We start from the raw sequence: 20,765 nt of genomic DNA on the forward strand, positions 1-20,765 counted from the left end.
ATATAGTAAATTTCCGTAATAAATATTAATAAATAACTAATATAGTAATATTATTAGAATATAATATATAGTAAATTTCCGTAATAGATATTAATAAATAACTAATATAGGGTGAATAGGGTTCATAATTTCCAGAGCACATAGCACTAGCCGAAACATGAAAAGTTTAAGAAACATAAAAACTAATAAACATGAGTCGAAGAATTAAGTTTCAAAGTTATAAACGATTTTTTGTTTCGACTGAAACAAATTGAATGCTTGTGAAAAAGTTAGAATACATCTGGGAATCGTTGAAAGAATACGTAATTTTGTAATACGAAATTGTCAAGCATACATAAAAATGAATGAAGAGAAAGAAAAAATTATAACTCATATTAAAAATTTTAATATAAGTATTAAATTACAATATAATTATATATATAAATATTAAAAGTTATTATAAATTATATATGTATGTAAGTAGTATAAATTATACTACTTACATACATATATAATTTATAACAACTTTTAAGTATAAACTAATTATAATAAATTATACTACTTACATATAGCTCATACTATACTACTTATATGTACTACTTACATGATAGCTCTCGAAGCGAAAAAATTCCTTTCTTCAACAGAGACAAAAAATTGTTTACAATTTTGAAGCTATTAATTTTTCTAGAACTTTTTCTCATGTTTTCGGCGAGTACTATGTACTCTAGAAGTTGCGAACCCCTTTTTTTCTATTCATTCTGCATAATATAGTATGTAATAAATAATAAATAACTTCGTTGACCGGTATTTCGACGATCGAGCCTCTATTATACAGCTCAACATGAAGGAAGTAACTTCTTTACTAACAGGTAGTAATCCAGCCAGAAACAGTCTACGAAAGGGCTCAGTATCAGTTCGAAGACGAAGCGTTCGACACGGTGGCAGATCTGATAACATTTTACGTGGGCAGTGGTCGCCCTATAAGCCAAGCAAGCGGCGCTCGCATAATCAATCCGAAACCAAGATGCGTTCCCCTCACCTGCGTGCCACCCCCCACGAATAGTCAACACTGTTCCAGCCCTTCCTCCTCGTCCCTATCGACCGGCTCCCCACCACGTCTACCTCGGAAACAGCAACGGAGTCACTCCCTGACTGCGCAGCATCATCCCTCTGATCAGCACGACGGTCGTCAAACGTCCAACCAACAGGCAACGTCTCACGGGCCAGTCCAGTCGAGCACTTTGCCACGGGTGCCGCCTATTCAAAATCAACCACCGTCGTGTTCCCTGTCTCTCGGTCGCCAGAAAATCACCAGGGTGATCTCCGATCCGGCACTCCAACAGCAACAACAGCCGACGCTTCAGCCATCGAGCTTGAACCATCAGAATTCACACGGCACTGCTCCGCCAAAGCCACCGAGGGTGCCGTACGCCCCTAATCACCAGCATCACGCTCATCACCACCATCACCATCACCATCACCACCATCAGGGCTACCAAGCGTCAGGAAGCGACAGTGGAAACGGATCCGGGGACAGCGAGTTCGAAACGAACAATTCTGGCGGCGCTAGTAACCCCTCCTCCTCTGCCCCCATCAAAGGAGTCGTGATCAGAAGCCATTACAACACCAGTAACGATGGCACCAACGGGAACAACGGCAACGAGTACGAACTATCCGCGGAGGAGCAGCTAGTAGTGGCTGCGCCGTCTTTGGAAATCACGACGGCCTTGGACATCGAAGGTTTCACCACCCTGTTACTACCAGCTGGCGAACACAGGCCTTTAGATCCCACTGCTCTGAGAGGGGTGTCTGGAATGTTGCACGACTCGGCCCCGAGAGTCTTAGCGTCACATCTGACGAAGATCGATCTCGAATTGGCTCTACAACCTGGCACCGGGAACCGAAACGGGCTGAGCGGTATCGAATTGGCTACTCTGCCGCATGGTCGACAGGCTAGGATTGACTTGATCGAACGGTCCGAGTGTTTGAAGCTCGTCGTGGCGGTGACTGTGCTGGCTGGAGCCACCGCCATCGAAAGAGCGGCTACCATCAGCAAATGGATCAAAGTGGCCATAGACACGAAGACGGCTTTGGGCAATTTGTACGGCTTCTGCGGCGTGATGCTTGGCCTGTGCTTACCTCAGATACAGAGGTTGGCTAACACCTGGCATCTGCTGCGGCAGAAACACACCGACGAAGCGTTTAGCTTCGAGGCGAAGCTCAGGCCCACGCTTCGTGCTATGAACGAGTGCACGAATCCACAAGCACCGAACACTACGCTGCCACATCTGTTGCCCGTCGCTCTCCTCGGTGAACGAGGTCCGGAAGATATTCTAGGTGCGTTGAATAAAGTCTCCTCTTGATTTAACGATCAAAGGCTTTGGTAACAGTCATTTCTCAAGAATTACGTGGAATTATCTTTGATATTTTTCTTTTTCTTTTTCTTTTTCTTTTTCCTTAATTTTCATTTCACCGCAGGGAGGTTTGTTGTTTTGGAAGAATATATTTCTATTCTGTGTATTCCAATAAAATTTAAATTGTACGCCTTTTCAGGAACCGTGGCTCCGTCAGGCCTGGCAGCAGCAATTCTGTCACCCTGGGAAAATTCAGCCCCCGACTGTGGCCTGTCCATCGTTTGGTCTCATTTAGAATCGGCTCGAAAAATGGCGGAAAGCCTGCCGTTGTTCCGCCGAAACGCAGAAATTGTCCTCGAAGGTTCGAGGAGCGACGAGTTACTATCCGACGCGTTTCGAACCGAATTTCATATAAAATTTCTGTGGGGGAGTCGGGGGGCCACGGTGGCGCCAGAGGAGAGGCATCTGAAGTTCACGCAGGTATTAGACGCGATGTTCGACAAGTGTTCGTCGACCGAAGTGACGGCCTAAACGCGATCAAAAGAGAATATTTTAGATAGAAGTTCGATCTGTACCATGCTTGTTATTCAAGAGAACGAGACTTGCATAGGAAACGAGGGACCCGTTCGATTTAGTTTTTACGTGTAAATTATAACTGTGTAATTATGTAATTAAGTAACTGTAATTAATTATACTTATCCGTAGGGTTTAGTATTTCATTTGATAAGACTCGTAATGTGAGTAAATTGTTAGCCGATTATAGCGTTTAAAATACGGAATAAGGTAGGATTTAGTCGAGTCGAGTTAAGTTTAGCCACTTTGTAAATTTATCAGATTGACTTGCGAACAAATTCTGAAGGCAGATCATTGGACTGATCAATTGTTGATCATCAGACGTGATGAGCGATACTTGGCAGCCATTAATATGCACGAATAATTTTTTCGTTCTTTCGTTATTACATTGAAAGCAAATGACGTCTTGTAAAATACAAGGCCGATTATCCTGTGCAAATGTTAAAGCTTAACTGGCTCAAACAATTCTAGTTTATTCCACAATATTTTCCGAATATCTCATACATACAACATACAGTTTTCCCGCGATTCTCGCCATTCTTTCAACTATTTCTTCTAACGAGATCGCAAATTATAAGCGTAACCTGTGAAACGTGATTTTTCCATCACGACGAAAAAGACACTTCTTATGGGATGAATATAGAAACAAGGGAATAATAAGTGTTTTTGCATGGTATATTCGTCGCAATGCACAATTGGGATGTCCAGCCGATCTAAATATCTGGCCAAAAATCGTACCACTTAAAGACATTTAATTAGACGGGATTTCCTTATACTTCCGGGTGAATCTCGTCTATAATTCAGCAAAGAGGTAGACTCGAACATCAAAAGACTGCAAGGACTTTTCGCGGGTATATTGCGGATGAGTGATTTACAACGGAAAGAATAGCGCAATATTAGAGATGTGTGAAAACTCCGAAAATACTGAGAACCTGATGGTGCTCGGGAATGTCGCGAACCCTAACAAATATCTCGCGGTTTCGAGTATGTCTCGAGATATTTTGGGATTCCCGAGAACATCGGGTTCGCAGTATAGTCGAGATATTTCAATTTTTCCAGACTTGTTTCCCGAATAGTCCGATTCTTTCAGACAGTCCAACTCGTTCCGGGTAGCCCGATTATTTGAGATTATCCGAGACCTTTCGTGCAAGCCCGACTCGTTTCGAACCGATCCGATATTTTCAGGCAGTTTGAACGCGTTTCGAACAACTGATTCTTTCTGGCAGTTCGACTCGTTTCGGAATAGCTCGACTCGTTTCGGGTATTCTGAGTTTTTCAAGTGCTCCGATTCTGTCGGGGAGTCTTTCGAGTAACCCGATGTTTCGGGCTCGCCTGACAAAGTCGGGTAGTGGCTTTCGGTTTCGGAATAAGTCTGACAGATTCACCAAATGACAAATTCTACACCGAATTTGATCTTGAATGTCAACATGTAATTATTCAATATATTAATATTGAATATCGTCGAATACATCAGGCTTCTTCCGAGAGTTGACCGCACCACCCGACACAATCGGGCTACCCGGTTCTTTATATACAGGGTGTCTCGTTTAAGTGTGATCTCAAATACGATTTAATTGCAAAGGTGTACAAAATATTTTATATATATAAAATTGGATTATAATTGGATTAAATATAATTGGACTATAATTGGACTATAATTGGATTAAATAAAGTATGGCCAGTAGTTATTCTGCAAAGCAATGTTCTTACGAAGGATTCTTTCTTTTTTCGAAGTTTTCAAAGACATCGATGTTTTTTTTTTTCATATAACTACATATCTCTCTCTGTTACATCAAGTAGCTTACGAAAATATGCAGATGTCAACCGCAGTTCACATCTGAATATATTTCTTTGTGAGCTACGCGATGCAACAGCGAAAGCATACGTAGTTATAAAAAAAAAAAAATCTTCGATGATCTTGAAAACTCCGAAAAAAGAAACGTTTCTTTTGGAAAGAATAGAATTTTGCAGGATAAAATTTTAACGTATGAAATATTTTTTTCATCTTTATAATAAAAAGAGATATTTAGGTCACGCTTAAATGAGACACCCTGTATTCCGGGGCCTGAAACCCCCGACCATCTTACCCGATCCGACCCGGGTTGAGAATATCAGGTACCTGCACACCCCAAAAATAAATAAAAACAAACAAATATTTCGGGTTTTCCGAGAATTTCGGATTGCCCGAGGTATCACGAGAATTTTGAGGGAATCATCGGGAAGTGTAAAAAAATTCCGTCCAATTGCAAGCCTTCAAGTGCGCGATTTTTGGCCGGTTAGATCGGTCGAATTATCTCACTGTGTGATGGTCAAATCGTATCTTTAAGAAACAAAGAATCAAAATCAAATAGCATTATAGCGACTTCGACGTGTGTATATGTTGTTGTTTAGTAGATAATAATATTCTTGAACATTTAACCGATCCTCCTACGAATGAAAGCTTCTATTTAATCTTCTTTCTCGAGATGAGATTGAAGTTGTTTTGAAAGATCACAGAGAGAATACAGAGAAACATTGTACTTATTCTAATCAACTTATTGCTTGAACTATTATGCATGTTGTAAATGTAAGGCAGTATTTAATCTTTTTTCTTGATATTTTGTTAGGTTTAAGAGAGACACAAACGACACATTGTAATCAACTTCTTGCTTGAACCATTATATATGTTGTAAATGTAAAGTAGTATTTAATCTTCTTTCTCGCGATGAGATTGAAGTTCTATGCAGACTGACATGGCGTAATAATCATTGCTCGAACCATTATATATGTTGTAAATGTGAGGTAGTATTTCATCTTCTTTCTCGCGATGAGATTGAAGTTTCTATGCAGACTGACATGGCGTAATAATCATTGCTCGAACCATTATATATGTTGTAAATGTGAGGTAGTATTTCATCTTCTTTCTCGCGATGAGATTGAAGTTTCTATGCAGACTGACATATTGCTGTAATCAACATTGCTCGAACCATTATACATGTTGTAAATGTGGTAGTATTTAATCTTCTTTCTCGCGATGAGATTGAAGTTTCTATGCAGACTGACATATTGCTGTACTATACATGTTGTAAATGTTGTTCATGTTTGTTAATAGGCATAATTACACGAAAAAAAAATTAACCTTGTGTTTTTCTTTGATTTTAGTCTATACCCTACCAGATAATACGAACCTACCCTATCTCTGACCACCTTTCTTTTAGGTGGACATTAATATACAAAGGGAAACTTGACGGAAGTGTTCTATTAGTTTGTGGTTGCAAATAATAAAAAATAGAAATAAATAATAAAAGTAATACTAAAAATCCGATATAGGAAGCTAAATCTAATAAATAAGATCTAAACTAATTTCACAAAAATTTGCATCATGAGTTTATATTTTCATAGCCATGATACGACTAATATTAAATAAATAAAATAATTATTTTAAGTTTCTATTTAAATTTCTATTTTAAGGAATCAATTAATTATAGATCTAAAGTGATTAAAAAATACACATTTTAACTGTAAAAATAGTCACTGAGACCTTATTTTGTTAATTTAGTCAAAAATTCTATTTTTTAATACAGATTGAAATAAAAGTAAGAATGTATAGAAAGATGAACTTACATAAAATGTAAGAATGTATAGAAAGATGAAACAAAAAATTCAGATTGAAAAGTGATTTTTTTAGACAATTTCTTATTTCATCTTAGGACTTTCAAAACGATATGGAATCAGATACGTATATTTTACTTGAATTAAGTATATGTGAAATACCTTAGCCATGCTTGATTCAACAGACACATACGCGTGCGCCATTGTTCCAATAAGTCAAATCAGCAAAATCAGCAAAATCATCGAATTGATCATTCATTATTATTATCTATCCTTTTCAGCAACTAATCTGCACAAAAGAACCAAAGATCTAAATAAATACATGAAAGTAAAACGAATTGTATTAAAGAAAGCAATGACAAAATTTGAATTCTATTGAATCAGAATAGATCAAAGTACCGAATATAAATTATCGAACATTCAAATAAGTGCTGAACAGAAAAAATCTAAAGCCTTAAAAGAGCATTTAATTTCGATACAATAAAAAACTGTACTATGTATATATATTAATTAAACATTAAAATTAATAATAACTAATGACCTTTGAATAAATATGAAGCATTTGAAGTTACACAGGTGAAATAAAATACGAAATATACATACAACCGCCACGATTTTCAGCAATAGACTGATTATTTGACGCTACAAATTCCTTTGTAGCTTCCTGATTGGTTGAAAAGTAGCGCTTCATCTTCCAATCAAAAATCGCGCGCGAAATTGAAATATTTAAATAAAAGTATAATAATTCTATTATATTTATATGTGTACTTATTTTTATAGAAATTAAATAAATTAACAATTAATTATCAACTGACATATTCAATTATTCAATATATTCTACAAAAATTTCTAATGGATTACAGATAATTATATGTATATTATTCTAACCTCAATTAAATTTACACAAATTCCATACTTGCATACAGTAATTAAAATAGAATATTTTTCTTAATATATATTGTAAGAATGAAAATAATATTATATACGACGTCACTTCATTAAACATTACGTTTTCTATATGGAATCTTAAATCTATGTTGCGTTTTAATATATGCGTCACACATAGCTATTATACAGTAACGTGCGCAATTACAGAATCTAAGTGATCTAACAAGTTGATTATGATGAAATAATTACTCATCTGTGTACAATAATAAATTAACCTGTACGTGTATACTTTTCATTAACAATAACGGAAATATTTGGCATGCTTAATAACGTGCGTACTTGTGTTATGAGTTAAGTTATCACTTTGCAAAAATAGTAACGATGATTAGCTATAATAGCATAGATAACAAAACTGTACTTGACAAGTCATTGTTTAGATAACATTGGTTCAACGGATTAAATAGTTGGATCTTAAACATAATTCAAACTGTTTGTGACAATATTGAAGATAGTTCTAATAACAAAATATGAAACCTTTAACTGATTTGCCATTAATATCAAGATTATCATCACAAGTGATAAGAATTTTAGGATGTAACAGAGGACCTATGACGTTACAAGGTACAAATACATATCTTGTTGGTACTGGCACCAGGTAAATAAATGTTAAATTTAACAGTTAAAATTAATGGTGTGTAACAAAAATTAATATTTACTTCTTTTTATAGACGTATACTAATCGATGCAGGTGAAGAAAAAACTGCCAATGAATATATAAAACTGTTGCAAGAAGTCTTAAAAAAAGAAAATGCAACTATTGAACATCTATTAATTACACATTATCATCTTGATCATTTAGGAGGAGTGAATTATGTGTTGAATATGTTGAAAGCGCTTGATGTCGGAGGATCTTCCAGCACTGTATGGAAATTACCAAGAGCTTTAGAAGACACAAAGACCACTGATCTTGAAACAAAAGTTCAGTGGCAAGTTTTAAAAGATAAACAAATAGTGGAAGTAGAAGGTGCAAAAATTTGTGTTGAGTACACTCCGGGACATACAACTGATCATGCTTGCTTTATGCTTGAAAACGAAGAAATATTGTTTAGTGGAGATTGTGTTCTTGGAGAAGGCACTGCTGTGTTTGAGGATTTATATACCTACCTGACTACTCTAAAAAAAATGTTGGCAATGAAGCCAAAAATAATCTACCCGGGTCATGGACCTGAAATAAAAGAGCCAGAAATTGTAATTAACCATTACATTAACCACAGATTAAAAAGAGAGAATGAAATTTTAGATGTCCTTCAACAAAATACAAAAGATGTTACATTGTCTGAAATGGACATTGTAAAACATTTGTATACGGTAATAATTATTATTTGATTTATGATATATATTTAAACAACGTGCAAAATAAAGGTTAATATTTTTAGGATACTTCTCAAGATTTATTGCAAGTAGCAGCCTATGGTGTATGGCGTCATCTTGAAAAATTATTAAAAGAAGGTAGAGTGAAAGGCGAGAAAGGAAAATGGCAAAGTATATAACATAAAATGATTTTAGCAAGTTATTTAATTTAAAATCTTAAATTGTTAAATTAATCCGTAGTATTTGTAAATGTACAAAATGGATAAAATACAGTATACTATTGTTTCATAGTTTATTTGTAGTCTAATACTAAATCCATATCCATGTCAGTTGAGAAAATCATTAAGAAAGCGATGCTGTGAAACATTTATTCGACTTACAGGAACAAAATGATAATACATTATTCATGAATTTTGTTTTTCAATGTTTAGGCTGACAATGCTAAAAATGTGCGTACAGTGTACAGTAATTGCTACAAAGAATTTCACGAAATATATGCCACATAGTATAATGATCTGCTTATTCGATTAATGCAGCATTCATAGTCTTTTCATTTACTTTCCGAGCTCATGGAACACGTAACACGTGAAGATGCTCGATGTAAAATATATACTTTGCTACAAAGACATATCACGACATTAAACGTTTCAATATCTTCATTATAAAATCTGTTTTCTACCATATAATATTGGCGAGTATTCATACACGCGGTTATAGCACCCCTTACTTTGAACAAAGGGTTCAAAACCCTAACGTAACATGATGTTACAATATATATCTATATATGTGTATATATATATAGATTTCGTTTATATCTTTAATAAGCTCACTTCATCTGATCATCTCTATTTCTCTCTTTGGGTAAACGTAAAAAATATATATATTTACGCACTTTACGTATGTATATATATATACACACACTATGTATATGTATATATATATATATATTTTTTTCTATATTAATTATTTTTCATATCGACATATAATATAATCTCTCTGTCGTTTTGCATTTATCTAGCAATTATCGATAACATCAGCAACGCAATCACATAATATTCTATTAATTGATATTATCAACAAAAAAATTGTAATTATTAAACAACATACGAAATATATTATATACTTAAAAACATATATGATAGAAACGACATCAAACAACAAGATGATTCATTTGTTAGAATGAAATCAAGTCAAAGAAAAGAAGATGCATTAATGTATTAATGAACTCTGTTGTAGAATTCTATTTTAAGATACTATGAGAAAAAAAAACGTAACTTCTACTACACTCAATTCCGGTGACTCCGTTTAGAGTTGAGTGGGGTCAGTACCTGTTGATTTTTATAATACATATATACGTATATACTTCCAACGTTTCTTTTTTTTCGCAACGAGAAAGACCAGTTTCAGATACTTTACAACAGGGGGAAAGGCACCTGGATGCGCAAGAGACATTTGATGGAGATAAATAAAATGAATTATCACATTTGACAACTCGTAGAAAAAGGAAGTTAAAGAAAACCCTAACTGTCGCGCTCTTGTGCGCCCGTCTTACTTAACACATTAAAAGTTTTCAATTGTTATAAAGGTGGTGCTAACTTCGTCCATTTTCGTCATATAAAAACGGATTTCGTAACTATCACATACAAAGTCTGAAACGACAATGTGGCACAAATATATAACTCGTACCGAGCCAAGACTATATCTCTCATACCCAACCGATTGGAATTAATTATATACTCTCGCATTCGTTCATTCGTTCTCTCATTCTTTTCGTCTCTCTTCCTCTCGCTCGTTTTCATTCTTTTTTACTTTCACGCCCTCTCTCCATATCCGAAGATACATCGAATACACAATTATATTTTAATGACAAGAATACGGCAGTACTACACAAGAAAACCGTTTTGAGGATCGAAGCAGCTCGGATTTATGTAGCTTAACAGATCATGATCCGACATCGAGGTAAGCTCCTGAGGCAGCATACCGTCTTCCTGCTTTCTAACCGTTGTACCGTTTGCACTGTTAGCCGCGTTTGCTATAGGTGGGTTTACATTTTGTCTGTTGGGTGTCACAGGTAAGGCAACTGGTGGCGACTTGCTCGTCACCTGTTCAACGATATTACTTTGGCCAGGAGGCGATTTAGGCAGAATTCCCTCCATAGCACTGTTCATCAATTGGGCACTTTGAGTGGCCACACTATTTAATATATTCTTCGTTGCGATAATGGCATGCGCGGTTGTCGTAGTAATGGGTCGATTGTTAATAATATCTTGAGTAGCGTTAGTAATTACACTACTGATCGCTTGTTCCGCAGCATTGGTTAGCCTTTGTTGAGACGGTTCCTGGGCCGCTCCGCTGGCTAAAGCAGAACTAGCTTCAGCAACGAAGCCTGCAGGCTGATTCAACATAGAGCCGATATCTTGCTGCACCGCCTGTTGCATCGCTTGAGCCGCTTGCGCTTGTTGCACCGCTTGCTGAACCGCTTGAACTTGTTGCACAACTTCCTGCGTAGCTTGCTGCACCGCTTGCTGAACCACTTCCTGAGTGGCTTGCTGCACTGCCTGTTGAACAGCCGGTACAGCTTGAACTTGCTGTACCGCCTGCACCTGCTGAACAGCCTGTTGGACAACTTGCGCGTGTTGCACTACGTGCTGAACGACTTGCTGTTGCGCCTGTTGTACAGCCTGTACCGCTTGCTGCTGTGCCTGCGCGACAACCTGTTCAACTTGCTGTTGTGCCTGCGCAACAACCTGTTCCACTTGTTGCACCTGTTGCATCGCTACAACATCTTGCTGTATAAGACCAGGCATCTGCGGAATGTGCTCCGACGCTGTCGACATACTCTCGTTCGTAACTTGTAACGGATTATGAGATGGTACACTAACATTAGAATTCGACGTACCGGTCGCAGTCACGGGCGGCTCCTGCATCGGCGGTAATAGAGCGGCGTTGATCGTAGTGAGCAGACTGTCGTCGTTAGTTTGCTCTGTAACTACCGACGAAGGCGGCGAGACAGATGTCGCACCATTTCCTGGCAAAGGTGGCACAGTCTGAGGCGGCATCAACGCTTCGAGAAGCATCGCCTTGACAGGAATTGGTGGGCTAGCTTTATTTTGTGGGCTCGAGATCGTTTCGTGATCGGTAATCGCGGAAACGTGACTCATTATGGTATTACTATTGGGATTCACGGTACGCAGTGGCGATACCAACTGATGAGATTCAGCGCCAGAGTTGACGAGAGTATCTAACTTGACGCCTTGAGGGGGAGAAGCTAAAATATTAGAAGCTTGTCCTTGTTGAGACTGCCGTCCTGTAGTAATAATGGAAGCTCGTTGTTGCAGGCCACCTACGAATCCGTTCTCCTGACTCTCAGCATCCTTGACGTTCGATTCGATATGGTTCAGATATTTTTCTACGCTATGTCCACTCTGTGCAGGCAGCTGCCCGTTCGGTGTAGCGGTAAAGTTTGTCAATGTACCGAAATCCGATTGGTGGTGCTTCATGCGAAGATCGACAACACCGCCACCCTGAAGACTTCCATTAGGACTGCCTTCTGTCGGCAACATCGGGTTAGTTTCTTTGTTGATATGATGAGGACTTAGAACTTTGACTTGAGACGATTCGTGCATACCTCCGAAGGTGTTCTGATGTGCCGTGACCATCGATAACGAATGCGGGTTTCGCATTAGATCTGCCACGCCGAGAAGATTCACCGCCTCCTGTACCGGCGAGCCGTTCGCCGCAACAGGAACCGATCTGATCATGTTAGCCTGCGGTGTTTCCCTCGAGCTATCGCTGACGAGCTGTTGCAACGGGCTGGTGCCATTCGAACCGTTCGCAGTCGGCGTCGGTATGCTTTGCATGCTGTTCTCGCTAATCATGCTGTTCTCGCTATTTTCATCAAGTACCTCGGTCTTCAAATTATCTGGCAGAATTAATTGAAGATTCGAAGACGATCTGCGATTTAAAAGCGAATTCGCTACCAAAGCTGGTGGCGGCATCATCACGTCAGGCGGTGAATTTTGGCAATTTGGACTTTGTGCAGCCCATATCATAACTGGTGTTACCTGCGAGGATGCCGTCACTGGTGGCGGGCTCGGATCGCTCTTCAGAGCTTCCGTTTTCTGGGACGTTGATTGTTGCGGCTGTATGGTCGTCAAGAAATTCGGTGTTGCTGCGGCTGCTTGTGTAATCAGAGCTGAAACATCATTATTACCTTCTATATACGTTTAACATTTATTACCTACCGACGTTATGTTCATTTGATTATTCTCTCCTTTGCGTTTAATTCGAGGAGAACTAGAATAGCGTGTATATTTTCATTCACTTACTGTTCGATGATACACCTGTAGTTAGAGACACCGCGACAGGAGACGTTGCCAGAGCAGTATCGCCGTTATTGGTGGACAGAGGTGGTGTTATAGGCTCAATTTTTCCAACGGATGGTTCAGGTGGCGTGGACGCAGCGGTGTAGAGGAACGTGTGAGGCTCGCTCGTTTTTCCAGACGATACCGCGTACAATTTTACGCTGACAGTTTCCGAAGGTGTCAGATCCTGTCGCTTGTAGGCTGGTACCACGCATACCAGATGAGTTTGTTGCAGAAATTCCTTATCGGGCAGAACCGCGCACTCCCAATGCGGCTCCAAGCTACTCGACAGATCATCGTTGTCCAGTTGGAACACTACGCGAGTATCTTTCAGAAAATTCTTGCCGAGTATAAATAATTCTAATCCTCCGGTGCATGGGCAGGATGTGAGTGATTTTTTACAGATCTCTGGTATTCCCGGTGGTTGAGCTGAAACAATAGTAGAAGAATCATCTGTTATCTTTCATCGTTGGCGATGCCGCGCGATCCTCGAGCTTTCGTTTCAAAAGGGATAGAAGGAAAATGTTTCAAGAGCGAATTTAGAACTCGGCTGCTTAAGTTATATCATCGTGATACGTACTGCAAACGATCGGTTGCGAGCAAACTTGCAAAGTTTCTGTTGCACCGTCCGGATGGGCGATGGTTGTACGAAAAACCATACGACATCGGGTCGACTTCTTCTTGCTACGTCCTTGAAGCACCCCGGCTTCCTGAGGGAATCTGTGCTCGACGTCGACGTTCCTCTCTTTCAGGATGCCGACGCAGTCGCACGTAACCATCATGTCCTTCGCTGGATCCATGTCCACTTCGATCACGATGGTGCCGTCTATCTTCCGCTCGATGCACGGCGTCGAATTTTTGCCGCTCACGCGGCAGGCCTGGTAGAACATATGGGGCGCGACACGGCCGAGATCCGTGCCGATGAAAACTTGAAGGGTGGTCGGTTTGTCGTAACCAACGAGGCGAACGATCGGGAATCCATTACCGGTTCGATCCTTCACTGCCCCTCTCGAACCTTCCGTCTGATAGCGAGCTCTGTGCTGCTGCTCCGGTTGACAAATGATTTGCAATTGCACCTTCCCATCTGTGGAAGCGCTACCTGCAAGTTAAAGCGCAAAAACATCATTACGCTTCGAATCGAATCGAATCGAATCGAAACGTCAAAATGTTGCCCGAAGCTTAAGCCTCGATGGGATCAAAGAGATTTCGTTATCTTCCTCCGATTTGGTTATCGAGACACAGAAACACTGTAAAAAGTGTGTTGATTTTTCTACGATTCCCAGCTTGAGAGATAGAATTGTGTAACATGGTCCATTCGCAGATGCGATTATCCGATATAATCCGATCTCCCTTGCCGAACGAACGAAGGGACGCGTAGTCAAACGAAAAGTCAACGAAGAGTGGGGGGAAAAGAGTCGAGTTCTCATTTTAATTCGAGGGGGAGAGGAGGAGAGTCACAATGCGAGTTACATAAAGTCTCGTTTGACCTACATTCGGTATATCGCGTTTCGATAACAACGAAAGAGTATCGATGATTGCTAATCGGCTCCTAAACAACGAAGATAACGTATCGTCGCGGTGAAAAGTTCGACCGACAGGTGAACAATTTCGCCGGAAATGAAATTTGTGGGGCCAGCGGTTCTGGTCGAACGCGCAAGATGTTGCGAGAGCCGAAGGTTATCAATTTGCATCATTCACGCGCAAAATTTGTCGTCTCTTATCGTTTTTCGTTGCTTCCTCCCTCTCCTTCCCCTTTTGTTCTCATCGCCAGATCCAGATGCAAATAAGATTCTCCACGTGCGAAATTTATCTAACGAGCTCGTGCCTCCGACTAAAAAGGAAAAAAAAAAAAAAATTAACAATTAACACGCGCCCCGACAATATAAACAGTAGGCGGCGTGGCACTGATCGTTGATTCCCATTGTAAATTCTCCTCTCCGAGGGATTCGAGAACATCTGTAGGAGAGACGGCGTCGTTATCTCTGCCTCGTGACCTCGCGCAGACCTCGCGACTGGTATCTCCACCAAAAAACCGCAATATCAACGGCAATAAATTTTCAAACCCGTCTGCCGAGGGAGCAGCGGTTTTCCTTCTCTTGAAAGAGAAATAGAGAGAGAGAGAGAGATAAGATCGATAAACTCAACCGATAAAATGAAAAGAATTAACAAGGATGAGCAATGAGGCTCGTTGAACATCAACTAGAGTGACCATTGTTGCCGATGCCTGCCCGAAAAAGGACAAGTTTGTAGGACTTGAGTTTGTTGATTATTTCGCGCATTATTATATCTTTTTTAAATATCTGACAGAACATCCGGAACCTGAACATTGACAGTTTTGAAATTCTTCGTCACGTTCGTTTGCAATGATTGTGATTAATGAAATACAGTAGACACCCGTATATCGCGAATTCCTATAACGCGACAAAGATATTGCAACTACTGTTTTCATACAACGCGCCAAGTATTATAATAAAATAGAGGAATTCCCCGCATTTAAAAATTGTCTGTTTTTTTCTTTTTTGACGCAACCATTCTTCGACATAACGACACGAGTCGTTAGGAATTTTATTGCACACGTTAATAATAAGTCATTGAAAACACAGAAAATAAAAGTTCCAAATATACCAAAACATACAGAGAAAAAAAAAAAATCTAAATATGTTAGATTACTCGCATTATGCGAGAAAAATTCTCATGCAACACGATTTTCCAACGCGTTAGACGGAAGTCTACTATAAATGATAATTAAACTGCCGATTTTTATGCAAAATCATACCTTTGACGAATACAATTGAAAAAAGCCGAATCTGCATAAATAAAATTGTTTTGCGCACAAAACGTTACAAATGGCATTACACTTTGAATGATTTTATACATTTGTATCCGTTCTGTGCAATTTTATATCTTTGCACTTTCAATAAACGCATAAAAGTCTGCAATCTAATAATTATATGATCAATCATAGAATTAATCACGCGTTAAAAAAGCATCACAGAATTACACAATACAAAAAAGAAAAAAAGAAAAAAAGAAGAAATGAGGGAGAAAAAAGACACGCGTCTTGCACGTACACAGTTGAGAGGTGAGGGTGACAGGGCCGTGCTGAGTCCTCTTAGCAAGGACGCTCAAGCCCGGACGAGATCTCGGGACCTCGACCACTCTCCCCGTAGCTCCATTTCCTGTCCGGTTTCCGGAGATCGTGGCTAATCCTCCAATTCCATTGGACGTGCCTCTGCTGGCCGTCTTGCTGTCAGGGCTGGTCGTGTGTGCCACCTCCGGGAACGCAAAGTTCGCGTCCTCGGACTCGAGTTTGATGTCCATTTTCCTTCTTTTCGAGTCCTCCTCGCCGGCGCCGTTCCAAGCCTGTTAAGACCGACAACAGAACAGATTGACATACAGACGCGTGAGCAAGTGCATGCGTGTGCGCGTAAACGTGGCCGGCCTGGTCAATTTAACAAATCAAACCACTGACCGGCTGGGTTCAACTACCGTCAGAGACGCTGGTCGGTGTCGCCGTCGAATCAACGACAATTCGCCATCGCGTTGGATTTCTCGCGTTTGCACGTTCACAGCGGAAACTAGCGTAATTTTCGTAAGAGAAGCGTCGTTTCGACGCTAGGGGATGAGGAAACAGGATGTTAAGGAGAAAGAGGATTAGGTCACTCGACGAAAGCACGAAACTTCTTTTTCCTTCGAGGACGTCTGATTTGATAACTATAACATGCATGCGAGTTGATTGAATTATTATGAAACTATTGATTGAACTATAACGCGTTGATTTAAAAACTATAACACTAGAACTACCGACGACTGAAGCATAAAATTTCCATCGAAGCCCAAAAAGATACGACGGAGAATATATACAAGCCTTCATTAACATGTTTAAATCTTCAAAAATACACTGCTTTACGCTTATAAAATGCCTAACGAAAATTATAAGTCGATCGTTTCCGACCAATTTGGTAGTTCTAGTGATAATATGTACATGAGAAACGTGCAGTTGATAATGATAATACAAGCCACAGTGGATGATGCGCAGATAGCGCGGATAACAAAATAAGTGGATAAGTAAATAACAGAAGAATCCTCATTCTTTCGGAAGGATGCGCTAATGGTATGTATATTTCTTACTCGGTTCTATCCGACGAAGAATTCGCTTTGGTAGGCTTCCAACGATCGAAACTGAAGCAACCGTCGTATGGTACATCTGAAATCGGCCGCGATACTTTGGGTCAATATCAAACGCTTAATATTTACTAATATTTACCGGGCTCGTAATATTTACCCAATTATCGCAGACTATATCGCGGTCGTGCCGTAAGCAGCATTATTAAAACGTTTAATCTGCACGAGCCTCGTGTAGCTACACACGTACACGACGAACGTGGCCGAGTGTTCGCCGTAGTTATCCGTGTATCGCGTGGTTACGCAACAACAGCAGGCCAAGAATAAGTTTATCATTGCATGTATCGATATCAATCAAAGCTCGGTACTCGCCGAGTGTAGTGCAACGCGCGTGTTTGTGCAACACGATAAAACTGTGCGCGAGAAGTAGAGAGCGGAAATGAAAGGGGAGGGTGGAAGTGGAAAGAATGAAGAAAAGCGCGATTTCTTTCGGTTATCTTTCACCGGGCGTTCTATCTGCGTCTCCGATAGATCCGCAATATTTCTTTTAACAGAGCGTTGACTGGATCGCCGCTTGTTGCATAAACGCGCGAGATAAAAATAATTTTCAGACGACAGCCGAGAAGTCCGAGATCTTCGTCTTCCTCCACTTTCTTCGCACGTTACGACACCGGATGCAACAGAGTTTGCAATGTTGTTTGCTCCTTTTACGAGGCAGTTAGAAACATTTCGAAATATTTTAGTGCACGACAATATGTTGCTCGATAACGCGGTTCAAATGTAAACCGCCATTTCTAACGTAATAACATATTACTCGATAATGATAGTCGCATTTGCCACGTTTTGTCAAAATGTTCCCTAGCGTTACTACCTAAACAAAAGACTTCTCTTCTGTTGTACCTAAGTAAGCGTTGCTCGACAAGTTTATACGATCTTCAAAAATTTTGAATTCTCCGACGAGTTTACCGATAGTTTCAAATATAATTTCAATTTACAGTAGTTGTCATAATATTTACAGAGTATTATGTGAAGTCTATCGATATCGATTGTGAAACTGTCCTTTCGTAATAATTTGTTATTGTTGAAAACGAGAGGAATAGTCGCGACGCGAATCTTCCATTTTTAAAGTTGCTCTACGATTTTTCGTGTGTTAAAATATACGACTACGTAGATGTCAGTGTGAAGGTCGATTTAACATAAAATCGCGAGTGATACGATCGACGTATCTGTTTACGATAATTCCACTCACGTTCCGCGCTTCAGTCAAAGTTCAACAATGTGCAAGAAAAATTTCAAGTGAGAGGCTGTCAGCTCATTTTAATCCCCTCTCGTATCGATCAATGATTAAATCTTGTTCGAAACGACAATACGATCGATCTTTCTTCTGTCGTTTCATCGATAAAAATTTCAATAAGATACGTTATGTGTGATCGAAAGGTTCGACAGCCAATGTTAAACAATTATCAGAGCATCTTCCTACATCATCGAGATTAATGCTTTTAATAGATCGCAAAGATAGAACTTTGTTTATACAAGCAACAGATGTACGAAGCTTTTGTTATGCAAAATCCTATCGAGTGTAACTTCCGTTGTATGTACTATATCTAATCATGTAGATTAGTGAATCTGACAAATTAAGACATTGGCAAACGACTTGTAATTCGCAAAATTTCATTATAACCCGTTATCATCGCACGAGAGAATTTATTAACATTGTAACTTGTCGAATTCATTAAAATTATTAACTTTTCAACAACTTCGGAAGTTATTTCAACAACAATAATTTTTATAATTACATGTAAACGAAATCAACAATTCACAGCTACGAGAATTATTATTAATCCTGTTTAGTTGCCATTATTCTTGCAATTGAAATCTATGGAAATTATCAAAAAATTTAGACATCGCGCGTCGTCGTCCTTGAAAGATTATACTAAATAACTTCTGTTATACTAAAACTAAAAAGTTACAGGAACCTGTTACTATTATCTGTATTATTTCGACTTTCAGACAAACGAGATCCTGCCGCACGACGACAATTACCGGTTGGCCTCGAATTAATTAAACGACAGTGTACAGATGCAGCTGTAACTAACGTTTGCGTTGGTGAGGTGCTGTTGACGGTCCTCGAAGCCGAGACCAGAATCGTTCGAGTTATCGCAACTGTCTTGTGCCGAGCTGGCCCTTGACCCGTGCTCATCCGAGCTTCGTAAGGATCCCAAGGGTATCCTTGGCTGTTGCTGTAACTGCGGCTGCTGCTGCTCCTGCTGTTGCTGACGGTTGATCCTCCTTGTGGCGGAGTGCGCGCGGTTGCTCGACGTGACGGTGCTTCTTTGAACCGATCCTGTCACCGCTGACGATCGACCTCCTGCATTGCTACCTGAAACCGAAGAACCCGATGAATATCCGGTCGGAATTTGGGCGCAACGATCTCGAAAATTGTACAACGCGATCGAACCTGCGTTATCAACACGTATACACGTCAATCTCTATATTTTATTTGCGGTGGATGTGTATACTCGTCGTGTAAAATAAAAAAAAATTTACTTTAAAAACTCCAAATTTCAATGAGAGGTAATAAAAGTGTCATTTGGTTGGTCTTTCTCTAAACGTGCGGATTATAATCACGAGAGAGTTTAGTCAAAGATATATGTGAAAGACGATCGTGACTTGGCTATTTTCAACGCGCCAGAGCCTTCGAACATTAACATTAAAACTATCGACGATTAAAGCATAAAATTTCCATTAGAAGCATTAAAATAGAAAAAATAGAAAAAACACAATAGAGTATACAAGCTTCCATCTATATATTACGAAAAAAGACATTTATATCTTTTTTACGTCTGGAAAAAATTATAAATAGATAATTTTGACCATTTTGTGGTCATTAAATGTCACGTTATCTTATACTCTATTGGATGCAACATTTGCAAATACGTCAAACGACGAGGGCAGAGTTAATATAAACAGCTACAACCTGTTAATAACAGGGCAATCCGACAATCAAAAATCCGTCTTTCCATTAATTCAACTCGATGAACCCGATGAATGAAAATGAAAATGAGTCGGTCGACAATAAACTGGGCACCTCGCCGCGCGATAACGAATCGCAGGGAGCAAATAATTTAATTCGGACAGTGACATGTTCGGAGTTCAAAGCTGTCCAGGCAGGATATATGTGTCATCGACGAAGCACAATATTATGATTCCTCGACGATGAGGCGAGTTGCGTAATCGCTGGTTCAAAGTTTCTAAAAATGATGAATAACCATGAGATGGAATCGATAATGAATCGCGTTGAAAATAAAGAAAGATTCGAATTAGTTAGATCTTTTGGAGACGAACGATATATGTATACGTGTAAATATACTAATTTTATAAAGCAGACAAGAGGGACCGTCTTTTGTAAAAATCTTCAAACAGAATTGAACTCTAACATTTCTAAGGAAATTTTACGAGTTACACGACGGTTATCTTATAGAATTAAATTATCATCTTCAAGGGAACTAGAAAAATTAAA

General features: G+C 39.4%; 3 protein-coding genes across 7 annotated transcripts in view; 2 read left to right on the forward strand and 1 right to left on the reverse strand.

The window, feature by feature from the left end:
* LOC122528911 (breast cancer anti-estrogen resistance protein 3 homolog) overlaps window positions 1-5,240 on the forward strand; it is a 14,492-nt gene extending 9,252 nt beyond the window's left edge. Inside the window, exons 5-6 of the mRNA XM_043654538.1 lie at window positions 849-2,316; window positions 2,533-5,240. Coding sequence (XP_043510473.1) covers window positions 849-2,316; window positions 2,533-2,864 — 1,800 coding nt within the window. The 3' untranslated portion in view covers window positions 2,865-5,240. The remainder of the gene's footprint in view (window positions 1-848; window positions 2,317-2,532) is intronic.
* A 2,292-nt stretch (window positions 5,241-7,532) lies between these two features.
* Window positions 7,533-9,051, forward strand: LOC122528921 (endoribonuclease LACTB2). Its single transcript, XM_043654562.1, has 3 exons — window positions 7,533-8,040; window positions 8,114-8,753; window positions 8,822-9,051. The coding sequence occupies exons 1-3, from the start codon at window positions 7,913-7,915 to the stop codon at window positions 8,933-8,935; spliced, it is 882 nt and encodes a 293-aa protein (XP_043510497.1). The 5' UTR covers window positions 7,533-7,912; the 3' UTR covers window positions 8,936-9,051.
* LOC122528913 (nuclear factor of activated T-cells 5) overlaps window positions 8,943-20,765 on the reverse strand; it is a 61,145-nt gene continuing 49,322 nt past the window's right edge. For 2 of the 5 annotated variants that reach the window (XM_043654544.1, XM_043654543.1), the window contains 5 exons: window positions 19,342-19,625; window positions 16,192-16,483; window positions 13,701-14,219; window positions 13,085-13,549; window positions 8,943-12,951 (listed from right to left, as the gene is read on the reverse strand). In XM_043654544.1, the coding sequence (XP_043510479.1) occupies window positions 10,640-12,951; window positions 13,085-13,549; window positions 13,701-14,219; window positions 16,192-16,483; window positions 19,342-19,625 (3,872 nt within the window). In that variant the 3' untranslated portion in view covers window positions 8,943-10,639. The remainder of the gene's footprint in view (window positions 12,952-13,084; window positions 13,550-13,700; window positions 14,220-16,191; window positions 16,484-19,341; window positions 19,626-20,765) is intronic. The other 3 variants (XM_043654547.1, XM_043654546.1, XM_043654545.1) reach the window with 3 other exon arrangements.

This window comes from Frieseomelitta varia, unplaced genomic scaffold (assembly GCF_011392965.1).
Source record: "Frieseomelitta varia isolate USP_RPSP 00005682 unplaced genomic scaffold, Fvar_1.2 scaffold_269, whole genome shotgun sequence".
NCBI classification, from domain to species: Eukaryota; Metazoa; Arthropoda; class Insecta; order Hymenoptera; family Apidae; genus Frieseomelitta; species Frieseomelitta varia.

What these genes read in the sequence shown, in the direction of transcription:
- LOC122528921 (XM_043654562.1), top strand. Translation starts at nt 7,913, where the DNA reads ATGAAACCTTTAACTGATTTGCCATTAATATCAAGATTATCATCACAA. An exon ending in CTTGTTGGTACTGGCACCAG is followed by an intron (nt 8,041 to 8,113) that starts GTAAATAAATGT and finishes TTCTTTTTATAG; the next exon opens with ACGTATACTAATCGATGCAG. An exon ending in TTGTAAAACATTTGTATACG is followed by an intron (nt 8,754 to 8,821) that starts GTAATAATTATT and finishes TAATATTTTTAG; the next exon opens with GATACTTCTCAAGATTTATT.